At 49.7% G+C, this 26,061-nt stretch overlaps 1 protein-coding gene across 1 annotated transcript; it reads left to right on the top strand.

Moving 5' to 3' along the window:
- The first annotated feature begins 1,032 nt into the window (after window positions 1–1,032).
- On the top strand, window positions 1,033–7,103 carry LOC116951949 (uncharacterized). Its single transcript, XM_076073985.1, has 2 exons — window positions 1,033–4,305; window positions 4,361–7,103. The coding sequence occupies exon 1, from the start codon at window positions 1,990–1,992 to the stop codon at window positions 3,766–3,768; it is 1,779 nt and encodes a 592-aa protein (XP_075930100.1). The 5' UTR covers window positions 1,033–1,989; the 3' UTR covers window positions 3,769–4,305; window positions 4,361–7,103.
- Window positions 7,104–26,061: the final 18,958 nt, after the last annotated feature.

Here is a 26,061-nt window from a genome sequence, read left to right as displayed (position 1 = left end):
CACACCTAGACACACATAGACACACACACCTATACACACACACACCTAGACACACACATCTAGACACACATAGACACACACACCTATACACACACCTAGACACACACACCTAGACACACACATCTAGACACACATAGACACACACACCTATACACACACACCTAGACACACACATCTAGACACACATAGACACACACACCTATACACACACCTAGACACACACACCTAGACACACACATCTAGACACACATAGACACACACACCTATACACACACACACACCTAGACACACACATCTAGACACACATAGACACACACACCTATACACACACACCTAGACACACACACCTAGACACACATAGACACACACACACACCTATACACACACACACACCTAGACACACACACCTAGACACACAGACACACCCGTAGACACACATAGACACACAGACACACACCTAGACACACAGACATAGACACACAGACACACACACAGACACACATAGACACACACACACCTAGACACACACACACCTAGACACACACACCTAGACACACAGACACACCCGTAGACACACATAGACACACACGTAGACACACACCTACACACACACACCTAGACACACAGACACACCCGTAGACACACATAGACCCACACACACACGTAGACACACAGACACACACGTAGACACACAGACACACACGTATACATATATACCCACGCATAGACACACAAATAGACACATATATAGACACAGACGTTTAGTAATTCACACATAGAGGCACACATATACAAATAAAAAGATACCACAAATAGCCTACACGGGTTGATTGGGCACGCACATAGACACACAGACGCACATAGACACACACACACGGATACATACACATAGACACACACGCATAGATACAACCACGTACATAAAGACGAACACACATGCATTTATACACAGACACAAATACATGCAGACACACGCATAGACACACAAAGACAGCCACACACAGAGACGTATACATAGACACGCATACATAGACACACACAGATAGCGACATACGTCACGCACAGACACACACACAGAAGACACACACACAGAAGACACACACACAGAAAACACACACACAGAAGACACAAAGAAAACACACACACGCACACACACACAGAAGACACACACACAGAAGACACACACACAGAAGACACAAAGAACACACACATACACGCACACACACACACAGAAGACACACACACAGAAGACACACACAGAAGACACACACAGAAGACACACACACAGAAGACACACACACAGAAGACACAAAGAAGACACACACACACGCACACACAAAGAAGACACACACACAGAAGACACAAAGAAGACACACACACACGCACACACACACACAGAAGACACACACAGAAGACACACACAGAAGACACACAGAAGATACACACACACACAGAAGACACACACACAGAATACACAAAGAAGACACACACACAGAAGACACACACACACACGCACACACACACACAGAAGACACACACACAGAAGACACAAAGAAGACACACACACACGCACATACGCACACACACAGAGAAGACACACACATAGAAGACACACACACAGAAGACACAAAGAAGACACACACACACGCACACACACACAGAAGACACACACACAGAAGACACACACACAGAAGACACAAAGAAGACACACACACACACGTACACACACACAGAAGACACAGACACAGAAGACACACACACAGAAGACACAAAGAAGACACACGCACACACACACAGAAGACACACACAGAAAACACAAAGAAGACACACACACACGCACACACACGCAAAGAAGACAAACACACAGAAGACACAAAGAAGACACACACACGCACACACACACAGAAGACACACCTAGGCAAAGATTCCCCGTATAGCCTGAACCGGACTCTTGGGGCGAGCGCAAAGACACAAAGATCTCAACTCGCCATGACGCTGGGTCGAGGCGAGAGGATGATCGACTGCAGCCCGGACCTGGACACGGATGACATCGACGTGGTGGGAGGTCCGAGCGGCGACGGCGACTCGGACAACCACGCCGGCAGCAACAACAGCAGCAACAGCAGCAGCAACGTGGACAACAGCAATAACAACAACAGCAACGTGGACAACATCAGCAACAACAGCGAGGGCCCTTACCGAGACGACGAGTATGGCGCCGCCGCCGTCGTCATCGGAGCAGAAAGGTTCAGCGCTTCGTTCCGCGGGCAGACACCTACCGGGCAGACACCTACCGGGCAGACAGCCACCGGGCAGACACCTACCGGGCAGGTCGCTCCCTGCCAGACCATCGTGACGGCACCCGCGAGGCCATCGTCGCCCGGCTACACATCATCATCATCATCCTCCTCCTCGTCATCTTCCTCCTCCTCGTCGTCGTCGTCTTCGTCGGCTCGCGGCATCAACGTCCGACGTGCCACGTTTGGCGGCGTCCCGTGCGTCGGCAGCGACGGTGGCGATGCGAGCAACAGCCCCGAGGACAGCGGCAGCAGCAGCAGCAGCTGTGACGATGTCGCAGATGGTGGTGGTAGCGGTGCTGGTGCTGCTGGTGCTGGTTGTGGTGGTGGCGGCGGTGTTGTTGTTGTCACAACCGGTGTCGATGTTGGGGCCGACGACGGCGCTAGCGGCGACGTCGACGACGATTCACGACGCTGCGTCGGCTCCCGGCAGAGCGTCGTGAAGCCTCCCTACTCGTACATCGCCCTCATCACCATGGCCATCCTGCAGAGCCCACAGAAGCGATTCACGCTCAGCGAGATCTGCGACTTCATCAGCGCCCGCTTCCCCTACTACCGACTCAAGTTCCCCGCGTGGCAGAACTCGATCCGGCACAATTTGTCGCTCAACGACTGCTTCGTGAAGGTGCCCAGGGAACCCGGCAACCCTGGCAAGGGCAACTACTGGACTCTGGATCCCGACTCGGCCGACATGTTCGACAACGGCTCCTTCTTGCGCCGACGGAAGCGCTTCAAGCGGATGAGCGCCAACGACTACGAGTCTGCAGCTCACTTCGCCATCTCTGGCCTGGGTTTCCTGCCTCATCATCATCATCAGCAGCAGCATCATCATCATCAGCCGCACCATTACAGCTACTGCGCGAGCTCGCTGGGCGGTGGTCTGACTTCACCGTTACGAGCGAGGAATCACCACCACCAGCACCACCACCATCAGCCGCAGCAGCAACATCATCATCACGGCCACCGTCATGAGCAGCAGCAGCAGCAGCAAGGAGGGATGTTAACCGCACCACCACCGCCACCGCCGCTATTACAACGACATCAACCTCTTCCACCTTACCCCACACTTGCCTTGCCTCTCATGCCACCGCTGGCGTCTCGCGTGACTACTCGGAGCTCCCCCGAGCGAGGGGACGCGGGGACCCCGCGCGCTCCCTCGTCAGCCCCCACGCCTCCGTCGTCAGCCCCCACGCCTCCGTCGTCAGCCCCGGCGGCGACCTTCAAAGTGCGGCGGGCGCTGTCGGGCAGTAGCGCCGACGACAAGGAAGCCGACAGAGGTGTGGTCGGGGCGACCAACGGGAATAGTCGTGGTGTCCACCCGACCGCCAAGCCATCATTCACCATCGACAGCATCATTGGCAAGGAATCGGACGCCAAGATGGGACGTGTCCCGGAGCGCACTCGTCTGAGGACACCCCATGGGTTTCGGGGCTGCATTGAGAAGAGACTCGTTTGGTACAAGCCGAGTTGAGATCCGAGGAGCCACAACGACCACCATCATCATCATCAGCCGCCACACCTGAGGTCTACTCCTGAACGGGGTCTCTCTCTCTCTGTCTGGGTCAGTCAGCTGCCGCGTCTCGCCGAGGCGAGGTCTCACACACCCGGGGTTTGAGTTGCCTGTCAACATCATCATCACCACCGCCACCACCACCACCACCAGAACCCCTCCTGTGAGGCCGATAAAATAGGTAACAGCTTCGTGCGTGCGCAGACGGCAGTGCTCGTCCTACGGAGAGGCTGCACCCCCCCTCCCAAGCTCCTTCCCCCGTCATGGGAATGTGGAATTTCCAGCACTGGCTGAGGACCCGCATACAGGGATGTAGTAACGCACAGTTAGTTCTTTGGCCGCTCGAGTGTTGTTTGGGGACTCTTGAGAGATCATTATTGTATGTCGTCTCGACCAAAACATCAGCAGCAACATCAGCAGCAGCACGTTGTATAGACGACGAGGTTACCTTGCACGTGCTATAGACGACGAGGTTACCTTGCACGTGCTATAGACGAGGTTACCTTGCACGTTGTATAGACGAGGTTACCTTGCACGTGCTATAGATGACGAGGTTAACTTGCACGTGCTATAGACGACGAGGTTACCTTGCACGTGCTATAGACGATGAGGTTAACTTGCACGTGCTATAGACGAGGTTACCTTGCACGTGCTATAGACGAGGTTACCTTGCACGTGCTATAGACGACGAGGTTACCTTGCACGTGCTATAGACGACGAGGTTACCTTGCACGTGCTATAGACGAGGTTACCTTGCACGTGCTATAGACGACGAGGTTACCTTGCACGTGCTATAGACGAGGTTACCTTGCACGTGCTATAGACGACGAGGTTACCTTGCACGTACTATAGACGACGAGGTTACCTTGCACGTGCTATAGACGAGGTTACCTTGCACGTGCTATAGACGACGAGGTTACCTTGCACGTGCTATAGACGAGGTTACCTTGCACGTGCTATAGACGACGAGGTTAACTTGCACGTGCTATAGACGAGGTTACCTTGCACGTGCTATAGACGACGAGGTTACCTTGCACGTGCTATAGACGACGAGGTTACCTTGCACGTGCTATAGACGAGGTTACCTTGCACGTGCTATAGACGATAAGGTTAACTTGCACGTGCTATAGACGAGGTTACTTTGCACGTGCTATAGACGACGAGGTTACCTTGCACGCGATAATCCACTGCTGCTTGAGGGCTTTCCCACGCCCGTGCATGTTGTGGTAGGCTATTTGACCATACTTCACCACGCTGGTCAGTGCTGGTTACCCAAATGCGGGGATCGTACGGACAGCTGGGAGTCATAGAAGTACTGTACAGCAATGGGTGCCCACCGCTTAACCCTGCCGCTGCCACCTTTAGCAACCTGGTATGCATTATGACATCACTACCACCAAAAAATATCCCCCGTATAGCCTAAACAGATTTCTGGGACAAGTGCTGTTATCGAGTAGCACGTATGAAGCCCAGCACGGCACACGAGGCGATGTGCCCACACTGCACCAGTGACTCATTTGCGGCTGAATCGACCTGGGGGAGGCCCAGGGCCGCTTCAGATAATCGTCACTGGTGTTGAGCGTGAGCGGGAATCTAACTCGTGTCACCGTGGTTCATAGCGCAGCGTGCTGGCCGCGACACGGCCACCCTCCACCACCATAATACACCATCACCACCACCCACATCATGTTCGCTAATTGGTCTTAATAGGGGCTTGCTAACAGCACTTATCCCAACAAGCCCACACATTCAATCAACACCATCAGAAGCAGCAGTAGCATCATCATCATCAGTTGCAGCATCTGCGCGATCACCATCGACACCAACTTTATTTGAGATATCATCAGCAGCCGTGGCTGGGCCCTCATCGTCAACAGCAGACGTATCTAAGATAATCTTGATTTGAAGCTTTCGTGACAGCAGGAATCCAAACTCTTTGATTTCTTTCGGTAAAGTCACCAAGTAGGTAGAAAAATAAAATAAAACTAAAAAATATATCACGACGTTTCGATCGCAACACAAGCGCTCGTCCTCAGGCGGAAAAAAAATATCCAGCAGTAGAACCGCTGAACCAGCGAGATATCTGTTACAACAATCTCCCATGAACACTGCTGTTGTGCGCATATGCGGGGACGATACTCTTATGCGGCGACGGAAGCTCATTTCATGCTAAGCTCTCTCTCCCTAATCTCTCTCTCTCCCTAATCTCCCCCATTAACACAACTGACTTGCTTGCGTCCGGGGATGGAATTCCTTTCCAGCTCAGACCCCACTTGCTTGCCCATCGCCACATAAATAACCTCCTTGTTGTAACGGCGGTAGATTAACCGTCACCATCGACATCATAATCAACAGCAGTATCTGAGACATCATCATCATCATCGTCAAAATCATCATCAGTCAAGCGCTCGTTATGGAACCGACAGGGACATCGCAGTCACAGCAAGGCTTGACGACACACCTCCTGCCCGAACGCATCGTCATGATAACAAATCAGCCATGGTCATTCCACTGCTGGATGAATGCCGCCACCTATCACGAGCCCTGCTGATGTCACGGTCCACCCGGCACCTTGAACGCGAACTGATATCACGTCTACTCCTCATGGGGAGAGTCTGCGTGCCCTCTGATGCAGAGGTCCTCCGGCACAGCTGAGAACAATCAGGACCCTCGGCTTCGCCTCAATGACTGACGCCTTAAGATGCGGACACCGCCTTGGACGTCAACTCGACAACCCGGGTACGTGGAGCGAAACGTCGGACACCTTGCCGAACGCCACGCGGTGTAACGACGACAGAACGTCGATCTTGTCTCTCCATCTCCGCGGCGGACGTTCCTCTTGGCACGCGTTGCGCCCCAAGCATCGCCGTTGCATCGGAGACTTTTCGAGGGTAGATTCAATCCCGTGGTTCGCATCACGACCCCACGTGTCTGCACCTCCGATCGGGGCACGGATGGCTACGTACGGTGCGAAAGAAGTTCAACGTGCATGCACAACGCGCAGTTTCACAACGGCCCGAGTGTTTTGCTCATGAAGAGCCGGACTGGAGTAGAGAGTTATAACGTGGAACTGGAACTATATTCGTGAGTCTGGGACTTCTAGGCGAGTGTGCCTTGGACTGGGGCTTACGACTGGGTCCGGACTGGAACCGAATCGCGAAGGACTGGAGGGTGAATTTACTGCCAATAGTAAGTGCGGTATGCTAATTGTTGCATGGTGACGAGCAACTCAACACGTGAGTCAATAATACTGTGTGGCCTTCAAAGGGAAATAAATATATATGCTGGACGACGTTTCGGGCAATGGTTCTACTCGTTCTTGATTTGAAGACGAATGCTTGTGTTGCGATCGACACGTCGTGATGTATCCTTGTTGTTCTACCTACGTGGCTTTACCGAAAGAACCAAAGAGTACGGTTCTACTCGTGGCATTACACTCCGATGCGGCGACGGGCCTTCTTCGGAATACTAAAAAGGGCCGTTGCCCGAAACGTCGCCCGATGCGTAGACGTCCTTTTAAATGGCGTGAACATCACGGAGATATCCACGTGAATGTTCCGAGGGGAACGAGTCAAGAGTGGAATTATTTGGTGATGCTACTCACCGCCGCCGCCGCTGTTGCTTCGTTGTCAGCGGTACACAGACAACGCAAACAACAACAACACTCGTCAACAACTACAACAGCAGCAGCAGCAGCACCGTTGTGTGGCCTTAAACGGAAAAGTACATGAACTTAGGTGAAACGTTATGCTAACAATTATGTTCACATACACTCGTAACCCGTTGTCAGCATCGTTATTAGCAGCAGCAGCAGCAGCCATGCCCAGAGTTTTAACAGTGGCCACGCTTGTGTCTCGCCATCTAGGTTCGATTCCAGACTCGGGCGCATTCTCTCTGTATCGAGTCTGTACGTTCTTCCCTTGTTGTGCAGAGTGTGAGTGTCTGTGTAGAGTTTGTACGTTCTCCCCCTGTTCTGCAGAGTGTGAGTGTTTGTGTGGAGTTTGTACGATCTCCTCCTGCAGAGTGTGAGTGTTTGTGTGGAGTCTGTACGTTCTCCCCCTGTTCTGCAGAGTGTGAGTGTTTGTGTGGAGTGTGAACGTTCTCCTCCTGTTCTGCAGAGTGTTTGTGTGGAGTGTGAACGTTCTCCTCCTGTTCTGCAGAGTGTGAGTGTTTGTGTGGAGTGTGAACGTTCTCCTCCTGTTCTGCAGAGTGTTTGTGTGGAGTTTGTACGTTCTCCCCCTTGTTCTGCAGAGTGTGAGTGCTTGTGTGGGGTTTGTACGTTCTCTCTCTGTTCTGCAGAGTGTGAGTGTTTGTGTAGAGTTTGTACGATCTCCCCCTGTTCTGCAGAGTGTGAGTGTTTGTGTGGAGTTTGTACGATCTCCTCCTGTTCTGCAGAGTGTTTGTGTAGAGTTTGTACGATCTCCCCCTGTCCTGCAGAGTGAGAGTGTGTGAATGTGAGTGGGCAAGGTCACATCGGTGAGCTCCTCCGGCAGGCAAGGCTGCGATGGCTGGGTCATGTAGCCCGCATGCCCAGCCACCGCATGCCGAAACAGCTTTTGTTCGGCCGGATCGAGGGGGCTAAGCGGGCGCGGCACGGGCTAGAGAAGAGATGGAGTGATGTGGTACAGGAGGACGTGGAGCTGAGTGGACTTGCCGATGACTGGTACCAGCGGTGTCAAGATCAGCCTCTGTGGAGGAGGCTCGTGAAGGACGCTACTGGGCAGTTGGAGGCAGTCGCCCTCCAACAACAACGGAGGGCGGAGGAGCGACGCTCACAACAACGAGCGGAGCGCCAGGTGACTAAAGCACAGCAGGTAGGCACAGTAGGGGGCAAAGGTTGTGCATCAGTCGGTCATCGCAGTCATCTCAGTCAGTCGACCCGTGGCACTTGGGTCTGCCCCGTGACCCCCTGCCAGCGGGCGTTCGACACTTTGCGTGGCCTCAAGGTGCACATGGCCTGGTACAAACGTCGTGGTGACGTCACCGCCACTTAGTGGCGAATGGCGGTTGTTGTTGTATGTTCTCACCCTTGTTCTGCAGAGTGAGTGTGTGAGTGTGTATGTTCTCACGCTTGTTCTACAGAGTGAGTGTGTGAGTGTGTATGTTCTCACGCTTGTTCTGCAGAGTGAGTGTGTGAGTGTGTATGTTCCCCCCTTGTTCTACAGAGTGAGTGTGTGAGTGTGTATGTTCTCACGCTTGTTCTGCATAATGAGTGTGTGAGTGTGTATGTTCTCACCCTTGTTCTGCAGAGTGAGTGTGTGAGTGTGTATGTTCTCACGCTTGTTCTACAGAGTGAGTGTGTGTGTATGTTCCCCCCTTGTTCTACAGAGTGAGTGTGTGAGTGTGTATGTTCTTACCCTTGTTCTGCATAATGAGTGTGTGAGTGTGTATGTTATCACCCTTGTTCTGCAGAGTGAGTGTGTGAGTGTGTATGTTCTCACGCTTGTTCTACAGAGTGAGTGTGTGAGTGTGTATGTGCTCACCCTTCTTCTACAGAGTGAGTGTGTGAGTGTGTATGTTCTTACCCTTGTTCTGCATAATGAGTGTGTGAGTGTGTTTGTTCTCACCCTTGTTCTACAGAGTGAGTGTGTGAGTGTGTATGTTCGCCCCTTGTGTTACAGAGTGAGTGTGTGAGTGTGTATATTCTCACCCTTGTTCTGCATAGTGAGTGAGTGACTGTGTATGTTATCACTCTTGTTCTACAGAGTGAGTGTGTGTGTATGTTATCACCCTTGTTCTACAGAGTGAGTGTGTGTGTATGTTATCACCCTTGTTCTACAGAGTGAGTGTGTGAGTGTGTATGTTATCACCCTTGTTCTACAGAGTGAGTGTGTGAGTGTGTATGTTATCACCCTTGTTCTACAAAGTGAGTGTGTGAGTGTGTATGTTATCACCCTTGTTCCACAGAGTGAGTGTGTGTGTATGTTCTTACCCTTGTTCTGCAGAGTGAGTGTGTGAGTGTGTATGTTATCACCCTTGTTCTACAGAGTGAGTGTGTGAGTGTGTATGTTCTCACGCTTGTTCTACAGAGTGAGTGTGTGTGTATGTTCCCCCCTTGTTCTACAGAGTGAGTGTGTGAGTGTGTATGTTCTTACCCTTGTTCTGCATAGTGAGTGTGTGAGTGTTTATGTTCTCACTCTTGTTCTACAGAGTGTGTGTGTGTATGTTCTCACTCTTGTTCTACAGAGTGAGTGTGTGAGTGTGTATGTTCTCACTCTTGTTCTACAGAGTGAGTGTGTGAGTGTGTATGTTATCACCCTTGTTCTGCAGAGTGAGTGTGTGAGTGTGTATGTTATCACCCTTGTTCTGCAGAGTGAGTGTGTGAGTGTGTATGTTATCACCCTTGTTCTGCAGAGTGAGTGTGTGAGTGTGTATGTTATCACCCTTGTTCTACAGAGTGAGTGTGTTGGTGTGTATGTTCTCACTCTTGTTCTACAGAGTGAGTGTGTGAGTGTGTATGTTATCACCCTTGTTCTACAGAGTGAGTGTGTGAGTGTGTATGTTATCACCCTTGTTCTACAGAGTGAGTGTGTGAGTGTGTATGTTATCACCCTTGTTCTGCAGAGTGAGTGTGTGAGTGTGTATGTTATCACCCTTGTTCTGCAGAGTGAGTGTGTGAGTGTGTATGTTATCACCCTTGTTCTGCAGAGTGAGTGTGTGAGTGTGTATGTTATCACCCTTGTTCTACAGAGTGAGTGTGTTGGTGTGTATGTTCTCACTCTTGTTCTACAGAGTGAGTGTGTGAGTGTGTATGTTATCACCCTTGTTCTACAGAGTGAGTGTGTGAGTGTGTATGTTATCACCCTTGTTCTACAGAGTGAGTGTGTGAGTGTGTATGTTATCACCCTTGTTCTGCAGAGTGAGTGTGTGAGTGTGTATGTTATCACCCTTGTTCTGCAGAGTGAGTGTGTGTATATTATTACCCTTGTTCTACAGAGTGAGTGTGTGAGTGTGTATGTTCTCACGCTTGTTCTACAGAGTGAGTGTGTGAGTGTGTATGTGCTCACCCTTCTTCTACAGAGTGAGTGTGTGAGTGTGTTTGTTCGCCCCTTGTTCTGCAGAGTGTGTGTGTGTGTATGTTCTCACCCTTGTTCTACAGAGTGAGTGTGTGTGTGTATGTTCTCACCCTTGTTCTACAGAGTGAGTGTGTGTGTATGTTCCCCCCTTGTTCTGCATTGTCTTCCCTCTGGGTTCTCAGTTTTCCTCCTTGATCTTTACCCTCCCACCCTAGGCCCCTGCACCCAACTTAACTGGTAAAATAATTTGCAGTGCCGACAAATGTACCCGCAAATTTAGATTTACGCATCGCAACATCGCCCCTGCACTGTGAACGCTTAGCAGGAACCTCTTCACAAAGAGTTCTGAGACGCAGGCTTCCCCTCGGCTAAATTAAGGAGAAATAAATTCACTGCGTTAGATGAAAGCACTACCCCGGTCACCCACCGACCTCTCTGCGATCCGCGGTGACCTCCGTGGCGACTGACGATTGAAGCCAACGGTCCCGATGATCGAGAGAGAGAGAGGGGGCAGTGCACCCTCCAGCAACGCATCACGCCGCCGATGAGCGGCAGAGAGGCAAAACCCCCGAGAGTGAAGTGTCTGGGGCGACTACTGCCCGTTGACTTGAGGTGAAAGGTCAATCAGAAATAGGTCGGCGGTTTGAAGTCTGCGTTGTGCATTTGTAAGTGGATGATGATGATGACGAGGACCCAGCAAGGGCGAGTTTAGCTCATTAGAGTCGGGAGTATATCGTCATCTCGAGGAAATTCCACGTTCCCGTGGCGGGAAAACATCTCAACGGAACGACACCCCCCTGTTGAAGTTCCACAGAGTGGTGCTCGTTTTAGGTTCAACAGGGTGAGATGATGGTGATGATGGGCTGAGTCGAGTGCTCGACAGCTTTTCGCCTACGCGTGGTGTGTACACACTGTACAGTGTGTGCATGTCGGTTGTATGCAGTGTCCCTGCCGACACGTGTGTACACGTATACAGTGAGGGAAAAAAAGTATTTGATCCCCTGCTGATTTTGTACGTTTGCCCACTGACAAAGAAATGATCAGTCTATGATTTTAATGGTAGGTTTATTTGAACAGTGAGAGACGGAATAACAACAAGAAAATCCAGAAAAGCGCATGTCAAAAATGTTATAAATTGATTTGCATTTTAATGAGGGAAATAAGTATTTGACCCCCTCTCAATCAGAAAGATTTCTGGCTCCCGGGTGTCTTTTATACAGGTAACGAGCTGAGATTAGGAGCACACTCTTAAAGGGAGTGTCAGTGGGCAAACGTACAAAATCAGCAGGGCATCAAATACTTTTTTTCCCTCACTGTACATCATGCGTGTGTGTTGTATGCACGTGCACGTGGGTCCACCGCTAGTTTATTCTGTCCACCGCTAGTCTGTCCGCTGCTAGCCTAGTGTAGCGCGAGTTTAGTTTCTCCACTGCTAGTCTATTCGATCCACTGCGAGGCTATTGTTCACTTCCCAAACACCACGTGTTAATGCATTAGCGATCACAGCGCGTTTATCCATAAGCACGTGCTCGATCGCGAACTGTGTGATCATGATGAGTATTGCTAATGCGTGCGAAATTACTCATTAAAAAATGCACTGGAATATCTCATCAATCCACTGTTGGATGAGATCCATTCCCCATGTCGTGTCGGTCGAGAGAAGTTGTCTGGCCATACTTCACCATTCTTGTCAGGGTGGGTTGGTGAAGGGATTGGGGGTTCAAATATCGCTCGCCACTGATGTCAGCCGTGACCAGGAGTTGAACTCAGGCCACCGAATTTTCGTGGCGCAGTTCACCCATCCACTGCACCACCACTCCACCAGTGAATTATAATCTCACGTTTATCAAATATCGCACAAATAATTGCGTTAGATATTTTCAGCTCAATTTTGGGCCACTAAATTCGAAAAATTCGTGATTACGAATAGCATTTTAGTGAACCGAGGCGCGTTAATAAGAAAATCAAACTCAACAGAATCAGAAGTTTACTTCCCGGCAAAAAGTCCATTGAGCGAATAATTTTTTTTTATGTTTTTCATCAAAGGCGACTCGGCACAGTCGTCAATAATAACACCGTGGCCTTAATTAGCTAAATGTACAATAGGCGACGTTTCGGCCAGTGGCCCTTATTCATGTGCTATGAAAAGGACCGGTGCCCAAAACGTCGCCTATTTTACATTCATATATTTATATGTGCATGCGTGTTTCCTTGTCAGGCAACACGCGCGCAGTGCCCGCCTCTCATCCGCTACAGCACTCGGTGGTGCTGTTTGTGGCTGGCCGCTTTAGAATATGCTGAGCGCTCTACGGGGACATCTCTCGCAAATTGCGTTGCAGCAACTCACGAGGGGCTGATGAGCGCTGCATCAGCTACGCGTGGTCATGCGGTGTGAGCTTTACTAGCCACGCTGCTGCTGCTGCTGCAGCTGCCAACCACCGAACTGGTAGCATGAGTTCGATCGCCGGCCAAGGGCAGCTGACATCCGTGGCCAGTGATATTGATTATTCTAAAGTATGCGTGTAATTTACTTACTTTTGTTTTTACATTTCTTTATCCGGCAGAGGCACAAGAGGCTCCTGTTGGCTTGCTACATTGGGGAGGTTTTTTTTATGTGTAATATGTTTTCGGCCAATTAATAATGAGTTTCGTTTGTTTTCATTAATATGATTATTATTCAAGTAGGAGGATAGAACCCACGCGGGCGAGGGAGCAACGCTCTATCCCCGTACTGACGACAAAACAGATCAGTCCATTTGCTGTACTGCACCACAGCCGTAACGGACTGTTGGGGCAAGTGCTGTTAGCAAGCACCTATGGAGGCCGGCACAGCACACGAGAGGGCAGCACTACGCCCGACCGCCTTTGTCTCCCTAGCGGAGATGTTTAACACATCGAAGCAGGTACTCGCTTGAGGCTTCAGTCGACCTAGGGGTGGCCCAGGACCGGTTCAGATAATCGCCACTGGTGTTGGTGGCCGTGAGCGGGAATCTAACTCGGATCACACACACACACACGAGTTCGTAGCGCGCCAACCACTGCGCCACCGCTCCCCACACTAACACACACGCGCGCACACACACCCGTACCGGATTATAAGACGCATGGCGAACTGTTGCTTTGATACAAAATACATTGGGTGGGTGGGTGGGGGTAGGGGGACAATCGTGTGTCGACTTAAAATCTGGGGAGTACTGCGCTCAATGGAGCTTGTTATCGATATCTCGTGCGCATCGGGGAAGTCGTCTACAGATCACGGAGCCGTGCGTAGCCAACTGTGGCGCTAATCGAAAGATGCGCTTGTCCGCGTCTCCTCCATCAACACACGGATCGACTCGTTTGTATCGGTCGACTCAAACGAGGTGCGCGGTGGGGAATGAGTAGTTGATTAACTCGGAACGCCTATTACTGCTTCACGTAAACAAACAATGTCCACGTCTTTTTAAAGCTTTCGTGACTGCGAGGATTCATCCTCTTTGGTTCTTTCGGTCAAGTCACCACGTAGAATGAGAATAAAATAACAAAAATTGATAAAATTAAATAACACAATAAAATTCTCACGGACGTTTCGGCCACAACACAAGCGGCCTTTATTATTTTATCAATTTATTATTTTATTCTCATTCTACGTGGTGACTTTACCGAAAGAACCGAAGAAGAATGTCCACGTCCCCGTCGGTCTACTGCTGGATGACGGAGGCTCCCTCCGCAACCGCTTCTCTCGTCGAATGCTGTTTCAGCCGAGAGGCGGTGACTCGAGCGATAGGAGTCTGTCTCATTTGCCAGCGCGAGCCTGGGGCGATCGTCTGCTGCCAATAGCGGTGACGGTGATCGCCGCACGTTTGTGTGTTCACGTTCCCAATCGAGCAATGGGTTCTACTTGTGCTGGCTAATCCGTCGGCCTACTCTTCCAAATGGTTATCACGCAATATCTGGCGGGTCCCCTGGGTAAGGAGACGGACGGCGCGGAGAATCATTCTGCAGAATCGCGCAAAGACAAAGCCAAAGTTATCACCCGTGTAACCTTAACAGACTGTTGGGGCAAGTGCTGTTAGCGAGCAGCACCTATGAAGGCCGGAACGGCACACGAAGGGGGTGGGTGGCCAGCAACTACGCCCGGCCGCCTTTGTCTCCCCAGTGGCGTTGTTTACACACCGCACCAGGTACTCATTTGAGGCTGAGTCGACCTAGGGGAGGTCCAGGACCGGTTCAGATAATCGCCACTGCTGTTGGTGGTCGTGAGCGGGAATCGAACTCGGGTCACGCCAGGTTCGTAGCGCAGCGTGCGTGTACATCCAGTATTCACATACACGTATGTATCCAGTATTCACATACATGTATGTATGTGAATACTGGATGTACACGCACGTGTGTCTTGTTTAATACTGCACACAGATACAAATATACTTTTATATATATACACAGTACACACATGTATATATGTTCACATGTGCAGGATTGTATGATAATCGCACGTACACGCGTGTAAGCATGTACGCGCATGTAGATACGTATAATTAATCCACACACACACACGTGTGTGTATACACGTAGATGTATGCTCACGTATACGCACATATGACGGTTTCACGCACTCGTGTGTAAATATGTACGGTACTAAATACGTAGATTTGTATCCATGCGTGTACATACACATTCACGTACGCGTGAATATTTACACACGTCGGGGCACCGCGATGGCTAGGAGATGTTGACTACCTCGCCAGGTCTACAGGAGGTCGTGGGTTCGACCCCGACGCCTGCTGCTGTATATTTGGAGTTTGCGTGTCTCTCTCTCTATCTCATCATTATCATCACGGTGGCTAGGAGATGTTAACTACCTCGCCTGGTATGCAGGAGGTCGTGGGTTCGATCCCGACCCTGACGCCTGCTGCTGCTGTATATTTGGAGTTTGCGGTGTCTCTCTCTCTCCCGCATCATCATCACGGTGGCTAGGAGATGTTAACTACCTCGCCCGCTTTACAGGAGGTCGTGGGTTCGATCCCGACCTCGACGCCTGCTGTATATTTGGAGTTTGCGGTGTCTCTCTCTCTCTCGCATCATCATCACGGTGGCTAGGAGATGTTAACTACCTCGCCCGCTTTACAGGAGGTCGTGGGTTCGATCCCGACCTCGACGCCTGCTGTATATTTGGAGTTTGCGGTGTCTCTCTCTCTCTCTCCGTGGTCGCGTGGATTTTTCTCCGGGTCCTCCGGGTTTTCCCTCCACATTTAGAATCAACGTCACCACGCCTTTAGAGTGTTGGCTGCTGTACAATTTCCCGTGATGAACCACTTCGTTGAGCTATCATTTGTGATATCCAGGTCGCTTCTGAAAAATAACTATATAGCTCAGTAGGCCTTACCTGGTAAATGTTTAAATAATTAGATTATACGTACATACATTAATTCGCATTATATATGTAGTGATATGCGTTCACGTGTGTTTACAAATACGGGTATAGTATATGAACACACATACAGTTTATACATTTAATAGTTTTTTAATGCACATATAATGCACATATATAAATACGCATATATGCTTGCATTGGTGTGTATAATGAATGTATGATACATATACGTGTGTATGCATGTATAACATAAAGACAAATATAAAATATCCGTACCCAGTAAAGCCTTTAACAGACTTGGGGCAAGTGCTGTTCGCGAGGAGCACCTAGGAATGCCGGCACGGCCAACGCCACGCCCAGCCGCCTTTGTCTCCCCGGTGATGATGTTTACACTGAGCACCGCGGTGCCAATTCTTTAAAGCCGAGCCGCTCCGAGGGAGGCCCCAGCACCAGTTCAGATCTTTCGGCGTGAGCGGGAATCGAACTCGGGTGGCCGGGTTTCGTAGCGCAGGGCGCTGGCTTCTGACACTGTGCGTGCATCCACACCCGGCGTGTGTGAGTACATGGGTAGTGGAGGTTGTAGGAAGGTTAGACCCAGGCATCGGAGCACTCAACCTGAGGGCTCATGACCAACGTTCACTCCGCGGTCGATAAATCGAGTACCGCTTTGCGAGAGGTTGTCTCCGGTTTATTTTTCACGTGTTGGACTTGCGGGCCCCTGTCGTGGGAATGTGGAATTTCCAGCACTGGCCAATGGAGGAAACCAGCCCTCTAACTCTCGCACATGAAGACAGCGTCTGGAGCGGTGGTTATTCTTTTTGAACCTGGGTCGCACGCTTACACCCCCCTGGGGGTGTGAGGTCCCCTTTTCTGGGGGTGCGAGACATGGCCAGATATTTCTTTTTCGAAGGTAAATAATTGAAAACACAAATTAGGCACGGGGCAACGTAAGTAAGAACTTACTTTGTTTCACCAAACCCGATGTGTTTATTAACATTGTTCATTTATATCTTAGCTCTTTCGGTAAAGTCACGTTGAAGGGAAACAATAAAATAATAAAATATATAATTGTTTCCCTTCAACGTGACTCTACCGAAAGAGTTAGGAATATGAATTACTGCAGTCACGAAAGCTTTAAATCAAAATTTAACATTGTACATTGTTTTTAACCATTAAAAACCAAAGGGTTTCAAAGCTGCGACGAAGGTTAAGAACCCCTTGGTCTCGAGTGTGAATCTAAATTGTTGTAATGTCGCTCTAATTATTGCATTATATTATTAACATATTAAGTGAACATTAATGTGCGTACTTATACAAACATGTTCCAAAAAAAATGAAGAATTAATTTGAGCTACATTGCGTCTACAATTAAAAAATATTTCAACACTTTTCGACAGAATTTGAATTTCGGCACAGGCACCGGAGGTAACTCGAAGGACGCCAAGCGGCCGGCAACAATCAGCATCAACAAAACGAGGCGTTTTTTTTTTTGGGGGGGGGGCGGTTCCAAAAGACAGAGGCAAATAAGGTGGAATGGATTTGGGTGTGTGTGCATCGCAGCATGATAAAACCTGTCACGAGATGTGTGCATTACTCGCAGAAGCCTCCTGCTCCCTCTCCTACTCATGGTTCTCTCCCTCTCTCTCTCTGGCAGGCTTTAATTGGGCATGTCCTCGCTGATGACTTCTAATGGCGATGAGGGTCCGTGCATTGCTCATATATTACCTGCCAGTTTTGTAATTGGGCATGGCTCACTGATGACTTCTAATGGCGATGAGGATCCGCGTAACACTCCCATCTCTCCGGCAAAGTGCTGTAATTATGCACGGCTCACTGATGAGGCCCTATGGCTCTGAGCACTCATTCACCAACGGGCAGGGCTCGCTCTGGGTGTGGCAGAATGTTGCTGGGTATGGATCGCTGGCGATGAGTGATATATCCATGTATGTGCCTTGAAGAAAACCACTGCCTGAAACGTCGCCTAATGTATATAATTCCCCCCCCCCCTCCCCATTTAAGGCCACACACAGTGTTGTTGACGAAGGTGTTGAGTTTGTTTGTGTTATTGTTGTGTTGTTGCTGATTGTGCTTGGCCACAACTGACAACGCAGCAGGATGCATTGAGCAGAAGGCTGCCCGTAACTTTTATTTTCATCTTCCCGGCAGACTTCTAATAGTGGCGAGAACCCCCACTGAACACTCACGGATCTTCACATACTCTTTGGTTCTATTCGGTAAAGTCACGTAGGTAAAAAATAAAATAACAAAAATCACGACGTTTCGGCCACAACACAAGTGGCCTTCATCAGGTGAAGGGACCGTGCTGTCATGAGGACAGCGTTGTAGTGAAAACAGCCAAGCCCAGGTCGCGTCCTTTAAGCTGTGTGGGAGGAAGCAAAACACTTGACAAAGGAATTAGCGTAAAAATGAGCACGATGTACGTAAGAGGTGCATGGGCCATGATGGACCAGGAGCGGGTGGGGACCATGACGGACCAGCAGCGGGGGGGGGGGGAGTAGAGTGAGTGAGTGGAGTGAGTGAGTGGAGTGAGTGAGTGGAGTGAGTGAGTGAGTGGAGTGAGTGAATGGAGTGAGTGGAGTGAGTGGAGTGAGTGAGTGGAGTGAGTGAGTGGAGTGAGTAGAGTGAGTGGAGTGAGTAGAGTGAGTGGAGTGAGTGAGTAGAGTGAGTGAGTGGAGTGAGTGAGTGGAGTGAGTGGAGTGAGTGAGTGGCGGTCCTTAAGCGGGCACGGGCTCGCGGATGAGCTCCAACCGTACTGACAATTCACGACGCAAATGCGTGACTCTCCTTAGCAGTCCGCAACGCGGCGTGGCCGTCCAGAGACCTACTGCAAAGTCGTACAGAGACAACAGCTTTGGCAGTCTACTACGATAGGCAAATGGCTGCTTCATGAGTCCTCATGAAAGTGAAACGCGCCCGTATCTCTCCCTTTCTGCAGACTGGCGAATAACCGTGGTTGTTGTTGGTGGTGTTCATGTTGTGGAAAGAGGAAAACACTTTTAGCTGAGGCATCGTTCTGAGCAACAGCCGCGCTTTGTAATCTCCCTGCAGCTTGAACATTGCTCAAATTAGACGCGTATTGGTGAACCCTCTTATCTCCCTATTAAATCAAATTCACAGCGAGGTGAATGCACCATCAATTCATTCACTTGAGTGTGCTGTCTCTCCCCCTCCCCCCCTCCGCACCTCCGTACGTAGCGCGGTTGGCTACGTACGGCGCGAAAGAAGTTCAACAAACATGCTAGGTAAGGCCCACCGATTTTTTTTCCAGAAGCGACCTGGCTGTAACAGATGATAGCTCAACGAAGTGGCTTAGCACGTGGGAGATTTACAGCAGTCAGAAACTCGAAACCTTCCCCCGCTTCGAGGCCACACACACACATCATCAACACGTCAGTTGGCGGGTTCGCATCCCCGAACTCGATTCACCCAATCGGCACTTTAACCAGCGCGGTGAAGTATGGTCAGACAACCTCGAATGGCCAAGTCGGCGTGGGGTTTAGGGCTGCCATCAGCAGCGGATTGATCATTGATAAGAGCTTTGGATCGCAATACTGTACTCAATTGCAAACATTGAGAAATATATGAACGTCTGCAAACGTTCATCGCAACATAGCACACGAATCGAAAGACTTGATCAAGTTTCATTGACTGTGCCACAAGAACACACGTGTGCACACGCACACAGGCGTGCGAACACGTGTGTGCACGCACACACGTGTTCGCACGCGTGTGTGCAGCGGTTCGCGCGACGCTGCGCTACGAACCCTGCGACCCGAGTTCGATTCCCGCTCACGGCAAACACCGGTGACGATTATCTGACTTAAATGAGTACCTGGTGTAAACACCGCCACTGGGGAGACAAAGGTGGCCGGGCGTGCTGCTGGCCACCAACCCACCCCCTCGTGTGCCGTGCCGGCCTTCATAGGTGCTCGCTAACAGCACTTGCCCCGACAGTCTGTTAAGGCTACACGGGGGGGATCTTTGTCTGCATTGTGTTCCCAAGAACTCCAGGTATGCATGGGGATAAATTAACATTACAGCGACAACGTCGAATAAGCGACCGTGACGTAATAACCGCCCTGGCCAGTTAACCACACGCACACACGCTATTCGTTGGCACGAATAGCATACATTTATCCGTGCGAATACAATTACAATAATTCAATGTGCGGTCTCTTTTGCCAATCCACTGCTAGATGAAAGCCTCGCCGTGCCGTGCCGAATCATTAACAACGAATTAATGCCCATCAATCATCGTTAACCACAATTTCACCGCGCCTGGCGAAGGAGGAAGCTGCAGTGAATCAGTTTCAGATATCGCTACTCGCCACTGATGTTCGCCGTGACCAGGAATTGAACTTACTGGGCCAATAAAAAAAAATGCATTAGAATCTTGCGTCGAATTTTGCAATTCTAGAAAAGTTTCATTTTGAGCTAAAGCATATTTGCGTTAATAAAAATTTTAAAAAAAAATCAAGTCATGTTTGCGAGCACCTATTAACGCGAATTGAAATACATTGTCACGAACTTTTGTTCTTAACGTATTCTCCGGGTTATATTACGTTCCGACAAGTAAGACGCACTCTAAGGTTTAAACCTGTGCCCGGTTATCGGCAAAGGTTATACAAGTCTGGTCTCACTTACACACAAAGACAAAGGCCCCCCCGTATAGCCTTGACGGATCGTTGGGGCAAGTGTTGTTTGCGAGTGGCGATGTTTAGACATCGCACCAGGTACTCATTTGACGCTGAGTCGAAATAGGGGGAGGAGGCCCAGGGCCCGTTCAGATAATCGTCACTGGTGTTGGTGGCCGTGAGCGCGAATCGAACTCGGGTCACACATACACATGTAACTACCTGGTTATCTGACACCCCCCCATCCCCCACCCAAACTTTCTTCTTTAAAACACATGGGGAAAAGGGTGCGTCTTATAATCCGGATAATACGGTATTCCTGTACAGTTGCGTGTCAAGCTGTGTTCTTATTTACAACAACAACAACAATATCTGGCTGCACAGGAAACGATCAAATTATTCACCGCGCGAACTTAGAGCCCCTGTTCGCAAACAATAACAACCCTCATCCTCTGTCCATCAGGCTCCCTTGCTCATCGTCAATTATGCCTGCGGCACGGCCCAGTGGAGTTTTTTTTCCCCGCTTGCCCGTGATCTCAACCCTCCCTCCCCTCTCGGAGTGCGTCTCGCGGCGTGGAGAGGCAGCAGCCGGGAAGCTCCTTCCACGGCGGGGTCCTCGTTTAGCGCCGTAGATGCGTTCCTGAAACAGCGCGAAGGGAAAACACACACAACTTCCCCACGGATTGCGTAACGACACGCGCGTTTGACGAGATGCGGTCGAGATAGCGGGACAAATAACTAAGGGGTAGGCCGCCGCTTTGTCGTAGCGTCTCGTGTACCGTACCACTGTACCGCTCAGCCGCGTAGCACAAGAAAGTAGTTGGTCGTCCACCGCTCAGGAACCGCGTTATAACGGGGCGCGCGTTCCGCATCACCGCAGACACGTCCAGCGCTGTAACAGGACGCGCGTTTCGCGTTATAACGGGACGCGCGTTCCGCATCACCACAGACACGTTTACGCTCTGTAACAGAACGCGCGTTTCGCGTTATAACGTGGCGCGCGTTCCGCATCACGACGGAAAGTTCCGCGTTATTGCATGCACATCACAGGCTCCTAAGAAATTACCTTCCTGTCGGAAACCCTCCTGTTCCACTCCGCGCCTATGGCTCTGCACCACACCTCGACTGCGTCGTATTCCCACTGCACGTTGAGGAGGAGGAGGTTCTCTCTCTCTCTTAACTCGCAGTGGCGACTTAACACAGCCCCGCATGTGTGGGTGTTGGGAAGAACGAACTTGAATTTTGATTGACACCCTTAATTGTATAAACAAACAAAAAAAGCTTGAGTGTACGCGTAAGCAACTTGCCGTTTCTCTCTCTCCATCTCTCTCCGCGTGCGTTGTAAATCCATCGGATTTCCAGACCAATGATTATAATCAAGCGGCGTTTGTTTTTGAAGCCGAGCGAATTCTGGGCCGGTTTCGATCTTTCTGGGTCTCATCGAACAGAGCCGAGCCGCGTTAAACAAACTGCTGCGCTTGTGTCGCCAGGTGTCATTGGCAAGAGCACTCCATCTAAACTGTAGAGCCCCCATTTCAACGCAACGCATGAGAGTGTGTGTATCAAGACCGTAGCCATGGAGTCAACATTTGGGGGGACCAAATCTTCCAGGGTGTCTGGGGGTCCCAACCCATGAAAATATCTACATTTGAAAACTCATTTCCTGCCTAAAATATTGAAAAATTCACTAACACGTGGGATGGACTTTTATATTTTTTACAATAATGTCTAATAGTGTGTATTATATTACATTGCTCTGTTTTTACTTTTTTTACCATTTCTTGTTTCATTGTATGTAATGGAAGAGATTAGGGATTAATAAAGTACAACAATAACCACAATCATATAAACAGAAATCTATGCGTTGATTTATATGAAGATAAGTCCAGATGTTGTGGCCAAGGTTTATCAAATAGTTGTTTTCATTTACAGTACATAGCATAGCAATTATTATTATTTTTATAGCAATATATTGGGGGGGGGCATTTTGAGCATATTTGAATATTGGGGTGGGACACGTCCCCCCCCAAATATATATTATAATTACGGCCTTGGTGTGTATATATATATACGTAGTGTGTGTATATACTGATGATGATGATTGCGACATAGTGGGGAGCGGTGGTGTAGCGGTTAGCCCACCGCGCTACAAATCCGGCGACCCGAGTTCGATTCCCGCTCACGGCCTGCCGCCCGTGACGAGTTTCTGAACCTGTCCTGGTCCCTCCCCCAGGTCGACTGAGCCTCAAATGAGTACCTGGTGCGGTGTGTGAACATCATCACTGGGGAGGCAAAGGCGGTCGGGCGTGGTGCTGGCCGCCCACCCCCTCGTGTGCCGTGCCGGCCTTCATGGATGCTCACTAACAGCACTCGTGCCAAAAGTATGTTAAGCCTAATCTTGATTTGAAGCTTTCGTGACTGCAGGAATCCATGCTCTTCGGTTATTTCGGGAAAGTCACGTAGATAGAAAAATAATGCAAATATCACGACGTTTCAATCGCAACACAAGCAATCGTCTTCAGGTGAATAATAATAATACGGTAATCACGACGTTTCGATCGCAACACAAGCAACCGTCTTCAGGTGATAGATTGCTTGTGTTGCGATCGAAACGTCGTGATTACGTTATTATTATATTTTTTTATTCTATCTACGTGGCTTTACCGAAAGACCCATTGAATATGAATTCCTGCAGTCAAGATTCATGTTAAGGCTATACGGGAGATATTTCTTTTTTGTATATACGTGCAGCTGTCTGGGATAGCCTGATTTCACATTGGTTATGCTCTGTATGTGTCAAACCGGTCCAGAGTGTTGCTTGTACTGAACCAATGCTGCTGAAATGATGCACTTTCCAACAGAAAGTCGTGCGGCTGTAAGAGAAATTATTATTTTTTATCTGGAGAAACGGTTCTGTGAAGGAGGCGCGTGATCTAATTGTTCAATCTGTCGAGTGTTAAAGCGGACATGATGTCGTGGATACTGCGGACTATACAAAAACACAATTTAAATTAACTGTTTTGTTTAGAGGTAGGGCCCAGCGAGCTACACAACTCTTTTTTTCAGAAGCGACCTGGCCACACGTGATCGCTCAACGAAATGGCTCATCATCACGTGCAAATATAAAGCAGCTAAGTACTCTAAACGCGTGGTGACGTTGATTCTAAATGTGGAGGGAAAAACCGGAGGACCCGGAGAAAAATTCCGCGCGACCACGGGGAGCGAGAGAGAGACACGCAAACTCCAAATATACAGCAGCAGGCTTCAGGGTCGGGATCGAACCCACGACCTCCTGCATACCATGCGAGGTAGTTAACATCTCCTAGCCACCGTGATGATGATGCGCGAGAGAGAGAGACACGCAAACTCCAAATATACAGCAGCAGCAGCAGGCTTCAGGGTCGGGATCGAACCCACGACCTCCTGCATGCCAGGCGAGGTAGTTAACATCTCATAGCCACCGTGATGATGATGCGGGAGAGAGAGAGAGACACGCAAACTCCACATATACAGCAGCAGCAGGCTTCAGGGTCGGGATCGAACCCACGACCTCCTGCATGCCAGGCGAGGTAGTTAACATCTCCTTAGCCACCGTGGCGACTTGTTAATTGCTTGAAATAATTCGTGCTCGGCGTGTCTCATGCGAATGTCGTCGCTGGCAATGTGCGCTGATTGAATACACTTTCTAGCAAGTGCTCTTTGTAAAGTCTATTCAATAGAAAGTACTTTCTAGACAGTATTCAATAGCACACAGCGCTTCGCGCGCCCAATTAAAAGTTACTTCACTTGCAAGCCCGATGAATGATGATGATGATGATTACAACGAGCTGAACTTAATCGTACAACTTTGGTTTGAAGGTATTTGAACAAGGCAAGGTATATTAAAGTGTGAACGTAAAATTGTTCGCAATGTCGCCAATGTCTGTAAGTAACACATTTTGGGAGAGAGGAAAAACGCAACACGCGTGTCACTAACGCTGTGTGTATCGCCTTAAATGCGTGTACGGTATAATAGACGACGTTTCGGGTAATGACCCTTCTTTGCGCGCTATGAAGAAGGGCCATTGCCCGAAACGTCGCTTGACATACGTGTCCTTTTTGAGGCCACGCGCATTGTGTTGTTACTTATGAGCGTGTTGAGTTTGCCTTTGTTCATTATTAAACTGTGCCAAGGCACCACTGCGGACACAACATCAACAACTTCACCGGATGATTACCATATACACAATAAATTACTAACCATGTTTAAAGTTACACGGGCTGCGATTATGTTGATACGTGACATATATACACGGTTAACCATTGTACATGACCATCACCAACATCATCATTCATCACCAACATCATCATCATCACCAACATCATCATCACCAACATCATCAGCAGCAACCATTGTCAATCAGCTGCTGGATGAAGGCCTCCTGTCCGCAAGATGCCTGTCATTTCTCAACGATCCTGCAAACGTAAATGACTAACTAATAACAACAACAACAACAACAGCAACAACGACAACAACAACAACAGCAACTTCCGTTCGCCGCTAAGTTGGCCGGGGACGTCACCTCAGGGCGTGTGCCAGGCTAGGTTCACCGGGGTATTATAAACAAATCATAATGCCACTCTCGAATGCTGTCTGTAAACCCTAATGAATCCCAATTTCATCGCTCCATCTCCTCCGCGGTGGTAAGCCCTATTGGACGTGGTTGTGTAAGTATATGTATTACATTCTGTGTGTGTGTGCGTGTATATACCGAAACTTACGTGAATATCTAAAGAGCACAATGTAAAGAGTATGTTATACGACTGCGTGTATTACGTGTGAAGGGTTGACATACGCGCGCGCGTGTGTGTGTGTGTGTGCTTGCGTGTATGCGTGCGTGTGTGTGTCCGTGTGTGCGTGTGTGTGTGTGCTTGCGTGTGTGTGCGTGTGTGTGTGCGTGTGTGTGTGTGCGTGTGTGCGTGCGTGTGTGTGTCTGGACAGAACAAACACACGCACACACGCAGGCATCATTCTACGCGAACTGTGCGCGCGTGTGTGTGCGCGTGCGTAATGCGTTGGGACCGGTGGCGCAGTGGTTAGCGCACTGCGCTACGAACCCGGCGGACCCGAGTTCGATTACCGCGAACGAACAAATAACAGCGTCGAATATTTGAACCGGTCCTGGGCATTCCCGAGCTTCGGCTCAGACTCACTGGGGAGACAAAGGCGTTCGGGCGTGGTGCTGGCCAC

The sequence above is a fragment of the Petromyzon marinus genome, chromosome 44, assembly GCF_048934315.1.
Source record: "Petromyzon marinus isolate PM22_M1 ecotype Great Lakes invasive population chromosome 44, UKy_Petmar_22M1.pri1.0, whole genome shotgun sequence".
Classification (NCBI taxonomy): domain Eukaryota; kingdom Metazoa; phylum Chordata; class Hyperoartia; order Petromyzontiformes; family Petromyzontidae; genus Petromyzon; species Petromyzon marinus.
Note: the sequence above shows the minus strand (reverse complement) of the source record. Positions and strands in the feature narration are given on the sequence as shown.

Bases quoted from the DNA above. Each gene is read 5' to 3' on its own strand.
- LOC116951949 (XM_076073985.1), top strand. From the start codon at position 1,990: ATGACGCTGGGTCGAGGCGAGAGGATGATCGACTGCAGCCCGGACCTG.